At 48.3% G+C, this 15,467-nt stretch overlaps 1 protein-coding gene across 2 annotated transcripts in view; it reads left to right on the top strand.

The window, feature by feature from the left end:
• The window catches only part of FTSJ3 (FtsJ RNA 2'-O-methyltransferase 3), a 37,904-nt gene that overhangs the window by 1,226 nt on the left and 21,211 nt on the right, over nucleotides 1-15,467 (top strand). For both annotated transcript variants that reach the window (XM_083408579.1, XM_083408578.1), the window contains exons 2-13: nucleotides 2,665-2,770; nucleotides 3,951-3,997; nucleotides 5,658-5,737; nucleotides 6,356-6,455; nucleotides 7,477-7,671; nucleotides 8,940-9,055; nucleotides 10,838-10,942; nucleotides 11,270-11,370; nucleotides 12,341-12,421; nucleotides 12,534-12,695; nucleotides 13,565-13,700; nucleotides 14,714-14,919. In XM_083408579.1, coding sequence (XP_083264705.1) covers nucleotides 2,665-2,770; nucleotides 3,951-3,997; nucleotides 5,658-5,737; nucleotides 6,356-6,455; nucleotides 7,477-7,671; nucleotides 8,940-9,055; nucleotides 10,838-10,942; nucleotides 11,270-11,370; nucleotides 12,341-12,421; nucleotides 12,534-12,695; nucleotides 13,565-13,700; nucleotides 14,714-14,919 — 1,435 coding nt within the window. The remainder of the gene's footprint in view (nucleotides 1-2,664; nucleotides 2,771-3,950; nucleotides 3,998-5,657; nucleotides 5,738-6,355; nucleotides 6,456-7,476; nucleotides 7,672-8,939; nucleotides 9,056-10,837; nucleotides 10,943-11,269; nucleotides 11,371-12,340; nucleotides 12,422-12,533; nucleotides 12,696-13,564; nucleotides 13,701-14,713; nucleotides 14,920-15,467) is intronic.

The following is a 15,467-nucleotide window of genomic DNA, read 5'->3' as shown; positions in this document are numbered from 1 at the left end:
GGGGACCGATTTCTTAATATTTTACCATATATTAGCAAGGTGGCAGTGTATCTGTTGCAACACACGTCGGATCAGATTCTGACCCACCTGTTGAAGAACCATTGCTTTACATGACTCTTAAGAGCGATTTTATAATGCTTGGGTATAACTTGCATATGGGGGGGTTGTGTAATCTTCTTGCAGGGGGCAAAATATTATTACTAATAATAATAACAACAACAATAATAGCAGCAACAGTTGACATTTGATAAGTGCTTTCAGATGTTCAAAGTGTTTTGGTTACCATCTTTACAACAGTCCTGTGAGATAAATAAGTGTTATTCCCCATAATGTAAATGGAGGGGACTAAGAGGAGGTGGCTTACCTTAGACCACCTTAATGAGTTTATGACAGAGGCAAGATTTGAACTAGGGGCTTCCCGATTCATAGCTTAGTCTCTTTAACCACTACACTATGCTGCTCTTATGATTCAAGATTTGGGTGAGTATCCATTGGGCTTGCTTTAGATAGTCCTTCTTCAAGGGAAGGACCATAATTCAGTGGCAGGACATAGGCTTTCCATGCAAAGGTCTACACTGACTAGCACAAGCACTCCCCAGGGTTCCATCCTTGGCATCTTCAGGTAGGGGTAGGAAAGAGGCTTGTGTGAACAATGGACACGACGGCACTTTTTCCTCTCACGCCGTTGGGCCCACTCTCACTTAGATAAATTGCCCCCACCTCACTGAACAACCCTTTACTTGGAGGTTTCTTTTCCTTTCCTCTTAAAATTCTAGCCCAGAGTATCCTGCATGGGACCTTTGTAAGGGGATATTTAGTAAGTAGGAGTCTCAGACAGGTTTTCTTTAAATAAACAATAAAGATTTATTCAAGGCAAGATAGTATATAACACAAATGGATTAAACTTGGGTTACTTCAGGCGTACAGTACGATTACACTTTAATTCGTCCTCAGTTTTGCGTTCTAGGTTTGGTTCTGGTGATACTTTTCTTTCAGTTATCCACCCCCTTTAACAATCCTGCTCCTGAGGTACCTTAAGCAATAGACTCAATGGCTCCCCACACCCACACCCTTCACTGGGTTTGGGAGTTTCTTCTTTTCCTAAGAAGAATCTCTCCCCTCCAGACTAGATTTGAGTTCCAAGTAGGCTGTTCCTTTCCAGCTCCTACTTCTCCTGTCTCAACCTCTGCCTCCCAGTAAAATTCTGGTCTGTACAATACAGTCAGAGGGGAAGTTGTCTTTTTCCAGAACCAACTCTTTCTCAAATTCACTCTTTCTACCTCAGCCTGTCTCCAACCTCTATTCCAACCCACTCACCCAACCTCACTCTACCTCCCACTGTCTCTCGAATCCTCTCCTTTTAAAAAAACTCCCTCCTGGAACCACGGCCAATCAGAGGCTGCCATTCTTTAACCATTTGCTGGCAGGGAAAGAAACAAAACACCCCACTTTATTTTGTTTTTGATCCAACCGGTCCAGGAAAAACAACTTTTTCGTCACACCCTGGATAGCTGTTTTTAGTCTGTCAGTGTTAATGTAATCAGCATTTTGAGTCCCAAGACTTTCCTTTTGCACAAACACTCATTTGGGGATCCACTCTTTCAATCTTAACTATTATATTTGTACTGTGGTAGAGCAGCTGGTGTGGTCTACCTTGTTAAGTTACAACCTAGCAGCAGGTCCCAGCCAGCTGGTTGAGGTTGGGCTAATGATGTACGAAGGCCGGTGCAGGCTGTATAAAGCGGCTTCCTATGTTACCTAGGTTGGGCTAGCTCAGGGGTCTGCAACCCGCGGCTCCGGAGCCGCATGTGGCTCTTTTACACCTTTGCTGCGGCTCTGGGGCGGATACTAGCGAGGGGAGGAGGCGCATTGTGCGCCCCGACACTCCCCACTGTGGCGGGCACTGTACTGGCTGTGACGTCGCATGGGGCAGTGCGTGTGTTAGTCACGCACCGTCCCGACGTCACCTACCCGCCCGCTACATTGTAAGGGGCATGTACGCTGGTCACTGCATTGAAAGGGGGCATGTATGCTGGCCACTGTTTTGAAGTGGAGTGAAGAACACACACACACAAAAAGGTAACTTGTTAATTTACTGTTTATTTCTATGAGGAGGAGTAATTTTGAGGGGTCAAACAAAGAAATAATAAAAAAGTGACAAAAACGTTATTTTTATAATGACAAGTTTTGTGGCTCCCAGTTTTTTTTCCCCTTTGGAAACGGGTCCAAGTGGCTCTTTTTGTCTTAAAGGTTGCAGACCCCTGGGCTAGCTAAATGATATCTGGGCCACATTCTTTTCTGGCTTAAAATTTGAGGCGCACTTCACTCTTGCAATAAAGGGTATGTGTATTGGATTGATAGTGAGATAGATAGATAAATCGTTCTTGATGAGCCCCTGGAACAATGAGCAGCCATTCTCCTTGCATTTCCAGGATAGCCCATTAAATACTACTTCCTAGTGGCCCACCCTCATCTTGGCCAAATAAGACAGTGCTCAAGAATAGGACTTTGCCATACAGGGTTGTTCTGGGGATTAATTGGGGAGGGGGAGAACCATGTACGCTACCTCGAGTTTCATGGAGGAAAAGGGGGGATATAAATGCATTGAGTGAATAAATGAGGTCTAACTGGGCATGGCATGGTGCTCATTCATCCCTTTTCCAGGATTCCGTTCCCGTTCGTCTTTCAAGCTCATTCAGTTGAACCGCAAATTCCAGTTCCTTCCAAAGTCTCGGGCGCTGCTGGATCTGTGCGCTGCTCCTGGAGGATGGTGAGTGACTGGCAAGCAGGGCAGGGGGCGTGTGGAGGATGTTTTGTTCAGGATTAGAAAAGTCTTGCTACTGACATGTTACGGGTACAGGTCACATATATGAGGCTGTGTCGTTCTGACAGTTGGGGAAGAGCTTCCAATAAACAACAGCGAAATATGTTCAGTATAGGCCAGTGATAATGTTGAAATTTCAAGATACTCAAATTTCAAGATACTCATTTGCTTTGGTCCTGTGACTTGCCCATGAAAGGATCCCCACTGTGGAGATATTTGGGGAAGTCAGGGTGAAGCGGACTGCCTCTGAGGCTTCAGAACCACCCCAAGTGGACTTGTAAGGTTTGCAGCAGCCCTCGAGCTGTCCATTAATGAAAAAAAGGGGCAGAGAAAGGACCCCATCAGAAGCAGAAAACATTTTTAAAGAGGAAAAAGTGTTTGGTCACCAGCAGCAATAATATTTATATATTGCTTAATATGCAAAACCCCTAAGCTGTTTACAGAACATGCAGTAAGATAATCTTAAAAAGAAAAATGTACGTACAATGTTCAAAACAAAAAATGTGATGACATACATTAGTAAAAACAGAGAAGTCATCAATAAAACATTCAGTTAAATTCAATAAACAGCAAAACAGAACAGTGCAATGAATGGCAGCCTTTTAGTCATAACTTTCTAATCTCTGCACTCATCCTGCTGAAATTCCATTGTGGCGACCATAACTCAGGTTTAAGGTGGCACTTGGCAATTAGCTTATATACCTGAGTTTCTAAAACTGGTCTAGGCATTTCTTGGTCTCCACACTACCCCTCTTTTATTTCCTTTTCTGCCGCCACCACCTCCTCTCTTCCCACCCAGCATGCTGCAGAAGGAGGGATAGATTGCTAGCTGTCAGTTCAGGTTTCTGGGAAGAGCGGAGGGCTTTTGAAGTTAGGTCCAGGCCTGTAGGTTGACCACCCATGTCCTGAAGATTCCCTGACTCTGCCTTCGCAGAGCATGTTTTGTAGGCCTATGTTTGCACAGATTATCAGTAATCTTTGAAACAGCCCTATAGAACAGACTGGAAAGAATATTTTTGTGGGAAGACCCAGTTCTTTTATCAGATGAAGAACCAGGTTTGTTCCCACTCTTTGGGTGTCATTGTTGACTCGCTCAAAGGTAGACCTGATTCTGTTCTTCCAACAGGTTGCAGGTGGCTTCCAAGTTTATGCCTGTGTCCAGTCTTATAATTGGTAAGTAGCCTTGATGCGGGAAGAAGAGAGGGAAGATACTTAGAGTAGAGCCCTAATCTAGCCTAGCTTCCCATTTCCCAACCCAGATGTATCTGGGGAGCTCACAAGAAGGGACATGGATCATAGAATTGTAGAGTTGGATGGGACCCCGAGGGTCATCTAGTCCAACCCTCTGCAACGCAGGAAACTTGGCTGAAGCATCCATGACACATGGCCATCCAACCTCTCTGCCACTGCTGCTCTCCCAGGTGTTCAGAGACACACTGGCTAGAGCCAAGGTAGGGAACCCATGATTCACTCAAAATCAATGGACTACAACTCCAGCCAGCGTGACCAGTGGTCAGAGATGATGGGAGTTGTAGTTCAGCAGAGCCTGGAGTACAAACAGGTCCCCCACCCCTGGAAGGGAGGGAGGATGTGGGGGTGATATACATAAAAGGACCATGGTTTTTCATTAGCATAGTAAAGAGCATTGTGAACTCCCCACAGACATTATCTTTTTGCACATCCTCTGTAAGGTAAGTAATATCCTTGACGAGAGGCTGAGAGCAAGGGGCCTGCCTAAAAGGATCCCCAGTAAGATTCCTGCATTGCAGGGGGTTGGACTGGATGACCCTTGGGGTCCTGACTCTACAATTCTAGGCTTCTATGTCGAAGAAAGAGAGCGCACTTGAAGCAGGTTCATTTCCTGGTTCAGAGCCATTGTTTCTTAATTGCCAGGTCATGCCAGCTCTCCTGAGCAGGCAAAGGAAGCAGTGGGAGGGGGTTGGGTGTGCACTGAGCAAGTTTCCCTACAGCAGGGCTGGGGAGTCAGGCTTTGGTGGACTCCAGATCCCATCATCCCCCAGCCGGCATGGCCAGGGCCGAGGAGAGTTGTTGCCTTCCTACGACCTGAAGGGCCACAGCTTCTTCATCGCTGCCACAAAGCGTAAAAGGGGTTTCCTGATGCTTCACAAGTGAAAGCAAAGCACATTGGTAGAGTACGTGCCTCAGGTCCCAGAGTCGACCCTTTGTTCAGAAAGATTTCTAGCAGAAGGAAAGACCACCTGCGGTAAGGCTTGGGAAGCTGCTGCAAGCCAGAGTGGGCAGCAATGGGCTAGGTGCAGTAGCAGCCCCTGCGGTAGGGCAGAGCAGCTCTCCCCACGCAGGTGCCGCTGCTGCTTCCCTGGGTGGGGTGGCAGCAGAATTGGGCGACGTGGCTTCTCCTGGGGGTCTATCTAGAGCAATGTTTACCAAACTTGGGTCTCCAGCTGTTTTGGACTACAACTCCCATCATCCCTAGCTAGCAAGACCAGTGGTCAGGGATGATGGGAACTGTGGTCTAAAAGCAGCTGGAGACCCAAGTTTGGGAAGCACTGATTGCTGTCCGCTTAGGCATCTTCACATGAAGACACGTGCACATGTACTTATTGATCTGTGCAGCCCAGCTGCCATGTGCTCAGACTGCCCTCGTTGAATGTTGCAGCTCAGTGTAAAGCTCAGCTAGGGTGTACACAGATTGCACACACTTTGAATGCGACGCATTAACATCCTCTGTATATAAGGCAGTTTTGCCTGTAATGGGCTATGCTGCAGAAGTTGGGCAGTGAGATTCCTGGCACTGTTTTTTCCCTAAAGAAACTTCTTCCTCCATATTTTCCTCCCGTGTCTTTGATTTCAGGGGTTGACCTGGTTCCCATAAAGCCCATTCCCAATGTGGTAACAATGCAGGAAGACATCACCACGGAGAAGTGTCGCCAGGTAACTTGCTCTCTTTTTCCGGTACCCGCGCCCTGATTCCCTGCACAGCTAATTTTAGTCTTCCGTCTCACCTGCCTTTGCCATCCTCATCTCTCATCTGTTTGTTTGGAGAATTTACATACTGGATTTCATGCTTATTTGTTTTTCAATGAATAAATCCCAGGGCAGGTAGCATTTAAAAATGGAGATAAAAGCATAAAACGCAACAAGGTCTAAAAACAGAAGAACAAAATGCCAAGTTAATAAAGCAGATTGAGACTCTTCTGTGTTCTTGTCTTCTCTCTGTACCTTGCTGTTTCTCTCTCATGCACACCAAGAACATACCAGAAGAAAAGCCCTGCTTTTTCAGGCCCATGGCCCATCTAGTCCAGTATCCTGTTCTCACAATGACCAACCAGATTCTTGTGGGAACCCTACAAACAGGATCTGGGTACAGTAGCCCTCTTCCCACCTGGCAGTTGTGGCTAGGAGCCTTCCTTTCCCAATGACATCCTGCCCTCTGCAATGAGGGGGAGATGTTTTGTCCTTGGTGAATTCTGTCACGTACTTCTCTGTGTTATACTCAGCTAGTTATTGCCCTGAATTCAGTCTCTCTTTCTCTCTTCCCCCCCCCCCCAGGCCCTACGCAAGGAGCTGAAGACGTGGAAAGTGGATGTTGTGCTGAACGATGGGGCTCCCAACATGGGAGCCAGCTGGGTACATGATGCGTTTTCCCAAGGTGTGGAGCTTTCCTTCCAGGGGTGCTGGGAGGGAGCAGGCGGTCTTCTTGCCGGCGGCACATGCGGGCTGTCTCCTGAGGGAGGAAGCGGGTGGCTGAGCTGCATATCCAGAGCTGTGTGCATAGAGCGCCCAACCTGTCTATCACTGTTGAGTACAGGAGCAGCAATGATTCTCGTGCGCACAGGACAGGCCGTGCGAGTCCCAATGTGCATGTAGTGTCAATTTTGCAAGAACCCCCTTGGCCACATCGTCCATCTGCTGCAAATCATATAATACACGGTGGAGTTGTGTCCCTGCATTTGACACCAGTGAGAGCTCAGCCTCAGATGGGACTGTAAAGTCACATTCTTGTGCTGCCCTTCCTTCCCCTGATCTTGGCCGTTGAGAAAGAGAGGCCTGCATCAGAGCATAAGGGGTGTGCCAGAGCATGGGCCTTTTAATCTTGCAGTAGTTTAAAACCCATGCTCTGGCTGCTTCCAGGTTAGACCACTGCAGTTTTGGAACTCCCCCCGCTACACTGGTTGCCCCATCCCTCTCAGCACTGTCCTTTTTTTGGCTGCCGTCTAAAGGGGCATTTGTCTATTCAGTCATTTGGAAGTGAGATTATGGGGCTCTGTAGAAAACTGGAGACCGTGTATGACTTTATTCATCGCTGTGTGCTGCCGTGTGGTCGTTGGTAGAGCACAAGACTCTTAATCCATGAAGTTTAGAAAGCAAGTTAATAATGATAATATTTGGGGCTGCTTTTAAAGATTTATTATTGGCCAGCTGAATGCTAAGCATGCGCATGGTGCTTTCGAAGGATGCTTAAAATAAATTTCTCTTGCAATCCGTACAACAACCCTGTAAGATACATAAGTATTGTTAGCCATACGTTGCAAATGATTTGGGGGGGGGAGGTTTGAGTGTTTTTGTGCGTAAATGTGCTGGTGGATTGAGCTAAATGCCAAGTTGGCTGCCCTTGCCACCCATTTCCCTGGCACCGTCTCATTCCCTTTCCCCCTCTGCTCTCCCTTTAGCAAACCTCACACTGTCGGCGCTGAAGCTGGCCTGCGACTTCTTGGCCAAGGGCGGCTGGTTCATCAGCAAAGTCTTCCGTTCCCGGGACTACCAGCCCCTCCTGTGGATCTTCCAGCAGCTGTTCCGCAAAGTCCAGGCCACCAAGCCCCAGGCCTCGCGTAACGAGTCTGCCGAGATCTTTGTGGTCTGCCAGGGTGAGTCCACAGAGAGGGGGAAGTGGGCACAAGGCGGACACAGAACAAGATGAGCAGTGGGAGGCTTGGTAGCATCATGGCTTTAGCCTCGCAAACTGCATTAATTGATTGATCATTTCATTCCTGTATTGCTTAATACATTAAAAATATCTAAGCGGTTGTCAGAGCTGGCTCCGGGTCCCAGCTCACCAAGGACCCACGCTAGCCGGTAGTACAGTATCAAAGTCTTTATTGAAGAATAGTCTCCATTTCCAAGTCTCAGCGTCCCAGCTCTACGTCTGGACTTTAGACCGGCGAAGCTCTGTCTGAGTCTCCGCCCCCTGTGCACCAGTTTAAGACTCTAATCTTACTCCACCTCTTCCTTCTCTCTCTCTTCCTCTGGGTCTTACTACCCCCCGGGGTCTCTTCCCTCCTGGACTCTTCTGACGCAGATGTTGACCCCTCTGACTCCTCCCCCTCTCTTCGGCGGGCTTTAGGACCTGGCTCCCTACCCGGGCTGCCCACCTTGCCGCCCTCCTGTACATTTGAACTTGGCGCGCGCGCGCGTTTAACTTTCCTGATGACCGTTTCCTCGCTCCCTGACGAGGGTGTGGCCACTCCTGCCTCACGTTCTCCCTCTGCCTGCGCGCTCCCTGATCCCGATGCCTTGGACTCCTCCCCCCTACTGCCCTCTGGGGGGGACGCTGGTCCGGATTTCCAGCTGCTACTCTCTGAGTCCCCTCTTGCCCCTTCTTCCCGAGGTGTCCCCCTGGGCACTCCCCTTGCCCTGACTATGGGGGCCCCTTTCTGTGAATCCTCCGAGTCACTGGAGAGACTCAGAGACCTCGGACTACTGTCGTAGCTGACATTTCCTTCGGACTCCTCCCCCTCGCTCTCCGTTTCCTCCCTCTCCTGTGACTCTGCTCCTGAACCCCTGACAGCGGTGTATACAGAAAACCGAAGCGACAACAGACAACTTAAAAATACTGCAAAAATATGCAGTTACATATAATCATCCCTGGACATCGAACGGAATCTATTCCAGAAGTCTGTTTGACTTCCAAAACGTTTGGAAACCAAGACTTGGCTTCCGATTGGCTGCTGGAAGCTCCTGCAGCCAATCGGAAGCCGCATCAGACGTTCAGCTTCCAAAGAACGTTCGCAAATGGGAACACCCACTTAAGAGTTTGCGGTGTTTGGGAGTCAAAACGGATGAGTACCAAGGTGTTCGACAACCAAGATACGACTGTAAATTCATTTTCTCTTCTGCTTCCACTTTCCCCCTCCAGGCTATTTGGCTCCAGATAAAATCGACAACAAGTTCTTTGACCCCAAGTTTGCCTTCAAGGAAGTGGAGGTGCAGGCCAAATCCGTCACTGAGCTGGTGTCCCAGAAGAAGCCCAAGGTTAGTGGACAAGCAGACCTTAAGGAGATCAGTTTATCTTCGTTTTGAAATAGCTAACTGGCCAAAACACTGCCTCCAAAGGACCTTTCTCCACCACCTTGCCTTCTCTGATTTTGCTCCAGAATAGCCCTTCTCTGACCTTGTAAGGTTAAGGAGCTGCAAAGGAAGTGGAGTAAGGCTGGGCAATATCTGGTTCACAGCATTGCAGTATACTGATATATTGCAATGTCTGAAATTAGGATGGAGCCATTCAGAGGCGTTGGCTGGCTTCGCGGCTTTTCCTGCGTGGTGAATTTTGCTGGAGCCTGCTCTTGTGATTCGCTGCCCCCCACAGGAGATGGGGGAAAGCTGGGCCAGCAGTTAACAGGGGTCGCAGGAAGAGAAGTATTGGCTAGCCTCACAGTTTTTCACAGTTTTTCCCACATTGCGATTTTTGCACAGCACGCACAGACCGTTTTATAAATTTTGACCTGTATATTGCCAGGTCAAAATTTATAAAACTAGTATCACAATATGGACTTCAAACTGGTTTGGGGTGATATATCACCCAGCCCTAGTGTGGATTGCTTACGAAGTCTGACCGTCTTGCATTAGATTTCTACTTTGGATACTGACTTCAAATTTCCACGCTTTTGCTTGGGCACAGTGCTAACCTGTGGCTTTGAGGCATCAGTGGGAACAAAAAAATTCCATAGTTAAACTATGGAACTTAACTCCCACAAGAGGCAGTGATGGCCAGCAGCTTGGCTGGGTTTAAAAGAGGATTGGACAAAATCATGGAGGATATAGGGTTATGCTCTACTGCCTCTGAATTCCATTTTCTGGAAACAGTAGGAGGGGATGGTGCTGTTGTGCTCAATTCCCGATTGTATGCTTCCCACAGGCATGCAATTGGATGCTGAGAAAAGGTTGCTAGACTAGATGGGTCAGTGGCCTCATCCAGCAAGGTTCTGTTAAAATCCTTGGTACCCGTGGTGGACCTGTTAAAGGGTAAAAGAGTATTGGGAAATGATCCTAATGAATTGAAAAAAATGTTTAAAAGTACTTTTCCAAAAAAAACAAAAAACAGAATCCTTTTATTTGGAGATATTTCAGACAGAAATTCCCAGGTGTCAGAAAAGGTTATTTATGTATGCCACTACTGCGGCCCGTGTTTTGTTAGCCCCCAGATGGAAAATGAGCAAGGTCCCAACCAAAGAAGAATTGCAACTTAAGTTGACAGAATATGCTCAGCTTGCAGACTTAACATACAGAACAGGGGTCAGCAACCTTTTTCAGCCGTGGGCCGGTCCACTGTCCCTCAGACCATGTGGTGGGTCGGACTATATTTGGGTGGGGGGTGAACAAATTGCTATTCCCCACAAATAACCCAGAGTTGCATTTTAAATATAAGGACACATTCTACTCATGTAAAAACACACTGATTCCCAGACCGTCCGTGGGCCAAATTGAGAAGGTGATTGAGTTTTGATGGATGTAATAATGGCATACTGAATGGTTTAGTTTGTGTAAAATACGCAGGCATTTTTTGATATGAAAAATGAACTATGGAAAGAGAAGAAGGGCAGTCATTGATATTTTATGTTTAAATGAGTATTCTAAATTGTAAAACAAAATGTAATAAAAATTATATATAAAAGATAAATAAAATCCTTGGCATCAGGAAAGTCAAGAGAAAAAGGAGGTTGAGGTGAGTGGCATGGAGGTGCACGACTAGCCCGTCTCTGCTCCATAGTCTCATGGCTTTTCTCCTCATTTTTATCTACTGTTCTTTCCAACTAGGCAGAGGGATACGAAGATGGCACCACAATTCTTTATAACCGCTGCACACTGACGGACTTCCTGAAGGCCCCCAACCCTGTGGACTTCCTGGCAAAGGCCAGTGAGGTGAGCAACCAGGTGGCCATGACCGGAGAGTTGCATAGCGTGGGGTGGGGAGGGCTGAATGTTGGTGGCAGCGGCTGGTTCATCAGGAGGGTGGTAGCAGCATTAGACACCGGAGAACCTGGAGGTTTTGAGTTGGAGGGGTTATTAGCTGCCAGAACCTGAAAGGTGCTCCAATCCTGCCGTTGCTTATGATATCTTAGTATGGCTTCAGTTTGGTCTTCCTGTGCAGGGTAAGCAGGTTCTACTGAGGAGGCTCATTAACATAGGGCAAAGCCCATTGGATGGATAAAGCAATCGGTGCCTCTCTCATCCCCTTGCCGTTCCTAGATTGTCTTCGACAGCGAAGAGCTGGAACGCCACAGCGCTACCACTGAGGAAGTGCGTCACTGTTGCCGGGACATCCGTGTTCTGGGCCGTAAGGAGCTCCGGTATGTTCCTCCTTTAAGGGTAGGATTTGGGGTGTAGGGAATGGAGGGGAAAAAGGCCACCTTTTGTTGTAAGAAAGAGGTTTTGAAGAGATTCCTACTCGCCAGTAGAAGAGTGAAACACAATGGCAGTTGCTCCAAAGCACATTAAAACTCGGTTAGATTTGCATCTGCCTTCATCCACCTTTAAGCAAATGTTCCCCACGAGAAAACTTAGGCTAGAATAAATAACAGACACTTGACTTTGCAAATAAGTGAAGGCTTTACTCACAATAGTTTGTCAGCATCACATACATGTCTCCATCCACTGGCAGTGCAGTAAAGATGAAAAAAGGTTCCAAACAATCTTTGAATTAGCAAAGGTGCAGACTTTAAAATTTCATTTCAGAGAAATTCAGTTCACTTGTAGAGAGCCATGGCTTCTTGCTTGTTCCAGTAAGCTAGGGCGGGGGGGGGGGGCAGAACCAGCTGAGAGCCTCCTAAGCCACACCCACTTGCAACCTGAGCAGGTTCACTCTTTCAGGCGTGCAAGTGTGACTCAGTAACTATATATTATGGCACCTTTCACGTCCCAGTCACAGAAGCAGCTTCACTCAGACCCCCTGAAACTATGGGCAGCAAGAACATGCAAGCAGCTATGCTAGATCACCACCCATCTAGTTTGCCAGGCATTGCCCACATACTTCCAGTTCACAGTCATAAAGGCTAGAAACTGTTTTGAAAAATCTAAATTGAGTGATGCACCCAGTTCCCATTATGAACTGCTTCTGCACTCCAGCTGAATCGTGGCACAAACACACACCCAGCCCTGGAAACTGGGACAGAAGTAAGCAGAGGGAACTTTCTAAATCCCTCACTGAAAGTCCCAGCTCCGTAGTAGCTACTGGTCAAGGCCCTGCGATCACCATTGACTGTGCCAGAAAACAGGTGGGCAGGCATAGAGTCTGATTGTCATCTTCTTTGTGTTGCTCAGGGGCCTGCTGAACTGGAGGACGAGGCTGAGGCGCTTCCTTGTCAAGAAGCTGAAAGAGCAAGCCAAGGAAATAGATATCAAGTAAGAGGGGCGGGGAGGGGGCTGGTGACGTTCTGCTTACAGGGCAGCCAGCTATATAGGCTGGGGAAAGAAAGTGGGCTGGATTTGCAAAGCCTCTTTTCCCTGTTTTCAGCTTGAGCTCTGGTGAGGAGGGCGAAGGGGAGGACGAACCACAGCCTGAGCGGACAAGTCCAGAGACCCTGAGCAGAGAGGAGCCAGATGAGAAAGAGGAGGAGGAGGAGCTGGAGCTCAAGCTGGCAGAACTCAAGGCCCAAGAGATGGCCGAACTGAAGAGGTGGGTGGTTTTTGCAGCCCCAAATTGCCAGCCCCATTTGTGCCTGATGACAAAGGGCTGCAAGGAGGGACCGCGTGGCGTTCCAGAACTTCTAGGGGAAGCTGGTTGACAGGTGGGCAGGGGCTGTGGGAAGCCTGGAACGGAAGAGATGCCACTCATGCACAGGCCACCGGAGAGCAGTGTTAGAAACTCGGGTATATAAGCTGGGCACCCTTATGGCTTCTTAAACCAGGGTTGCAGTCGCCAAAACAGAATGCCTAGTTGACAGCTCAAAAGTACTTTTTTTCAATATGACTTTTTGGAGCCTGGAATTCATTCTGGTTGTGCAGATAAAATATCACGGGATGTGTTGCTACTGTGTGAAAACAATCAAGATCCAAGTGTCCCCAGGCATGCACCTCCAAATGGTGGAGACATCAGGCGCCATCATGGCGTCCAGGCATCTTAACTTGTTCACAAGTGACCGATAGCCAATTGCCAAGTGCGCCGGGGGAATTTTGAATGTTGGCCCAGGGGGCGGGCCATCTTTCTCTTTCTCACTGTTGCCGTTGTAGAACTCCTTGTCAGCCTGAATAGCTCACTTGGTTAGAGCGTGGTGCTGATAACACCAAGGTTGCAGGTTTGATCCCCGTAGGGGACAGTTGCAAATTCCCGAATTGCAGGGGGTGAGACTAGATGATCCTAGGGGTCCCATCCCACTCTACATTTCTGTGATTCTATGAACTCAGCAGGGGATGAAAGTAGCGTTAGTTGGCTCTGCCTGCCATTGGCTCCTGCTCCAACTATTGTTTGGGCCCTCTGCCTTCTGTCCCAGCCATTCCAACGGTCTCCATCCACCACGTCACCATCTTTTTCTTCGCCAACACCAGGAAGAAACGCAAGATCCTGCGTGAGCGACGGCGGCAGCGAGAGCGCGTCGAGCTCAAGATGGATCTTCCCGGCGTTTCTGTCGCCGATGACGGTGACACCGGCATGTTTTCCCTCCGGGCCATCAGCAAAAGTCAGGTAAGCAGGAAGCGTTGCAAACATGCATTCAAAGTGCGGGCCCTGGAGGATCCGTCTTAGTCCATCTTTCCACAACCTGATGCCCTCCATATATTGTTTGCCTGCCATTGCCCCCCAGCCAGAATGAGTAATTGCCTGTTCATTGTTACTGGTAGGTGAGGCCCACTCGGTGGCTGCTGCTCTGAAGAAGGTGGGCAGTGCGGGGGCCTGTGGAAGAGCCTTTTTGGTGGTGGCTCCACAGCTGTCATGTGCCTTTACAGTGCCTTTGTTTTAGCAGTGGGTGGAGACACACCTCTTTCATCAAGCTTCTAGAGGTGTGATGAGTAAAGCCAGTTCTAAGTATGATACAAGTTCCTCCTAATTCACATATCCTGTTGAAGCCATATGATCCTTGACCCACCCATGTGCTTGGAGGGAAGTCCATAATTTAGGAGCTGCCATGGAGAATGCCCACTTCTGAGGGCGGTGGGACTACCAAAGTCCCTCTCCCCCATTTATAACACACAAAAGGGTCTGTAAGGATGGATCCTTCAGATATTTGGGTCTTAAGTTTTAATGATTTTGCTATGTTTTTAATGATTTTGCTACGCTAATGATTCTGTTTTGTAGCGTCTTGTTTTGTTGCACATCGCCCTGTGCCTGTTGCAATGATGGGCAGTATAAAAACGCCTTAATAAACAAGGAGAACTTCTATCATTTATATTTGTCCATTTAGTGCATTTATACGCCACCAAGGAGCTCCAAGTTGTACGCATGGTTCTTTTTCAACCTACCAAAAAAATAAAATACCGTCTCAACAGCCCTGGAGCCCAAGGTCACCTGAGTGGGGGTTCAAACCCTTGTCTCCCACGTCTTAGTCTGACACTCTAACCATTGCACTACACTGTCTGCGTAGGGTGAGCAACTCGGAAGAGTGGTGGCAGCTCCCAGCGGTAAGGAGAACTGCCCTCTAAGACAGTCCCGCCTTCCTTTGACAAATCCCATACACACACCTGTGCCTCTTCCACTTCTAGTTGCTGAATGAGGTTTTCAAGGGAGACATGGCGGCCGCAGATACCTTCGTGGCGACAGCAGCAGGTGCAGACGACGACCTCTCGCTTTCGGAAGGGGGAGACTCCGACGACGACATGTCTCTGGCCAGCGAGCTGGACGAGGAGGAGATGGCGGAGGTTGAGGAGCGGTCAAGGCAGATGAAGCGGGCCCAGGCCCCACAGCTGAGGTACTCAAGGGGGTGGGAGGATGCAAGGCGGGTTGGCTCCAGGAATGAGGTTGGCTTGACGTTCTGGAGGGAGGCGGAGAGAGACACCGCAGGTGTCTCCTCACCTGAGCAGCACTAAACCTGGGGGTGAAAATTACTGCAAGATCATGGCTCCTCCTCCTGTGGAAAAGAAAGATCCGAATGGAGAGAGAGAGAGAGAGAGCGCAGGAACCTGGGGGGCTGGAAAATCAGGTGGAATTATTACCTTGAGGATCTGCTTTCTAGAACGGTTGCTAGAAACAGGGAGGAAAAGACACCACAAAATTACTGACCTCGAAAGCCAAACTGTTATCTATTTGTGATTTTATTTTTTTAAATGCCTCACACAAATAGTTGAAGATAAAACTCTACTTGTCAGGTTGGCGACATTTGAACAGTAAGTGTTGTTTACAAGCTCCTCCAAGCAGGCGTCTGCATGAATTCCTCTCACCTTCTCAGTCAAGACAGAACTACAGTGGTACCTCGGGTTAAGTACTTAATTCGTTCCGGAGGTCCGTTCTTAACCTGAA

This window comes from Podarcis tiliguerta (assembly GCF_965153285.1).
Source record: "Podarcis tiliguerta genome assembly, chromosome: 13".
Lineage (NCBI taxonomy): Eukaryota > Metazoa > Chordata > Lepidosauria > Squamata > Lacertidae > Podarcis > Podarcis tiliguerta.
The sequence above is the reverse complement of the archived record's forward strand: the minus strand, read 5'-3'. Positions and strand labels throughout refer to the sequence as shown.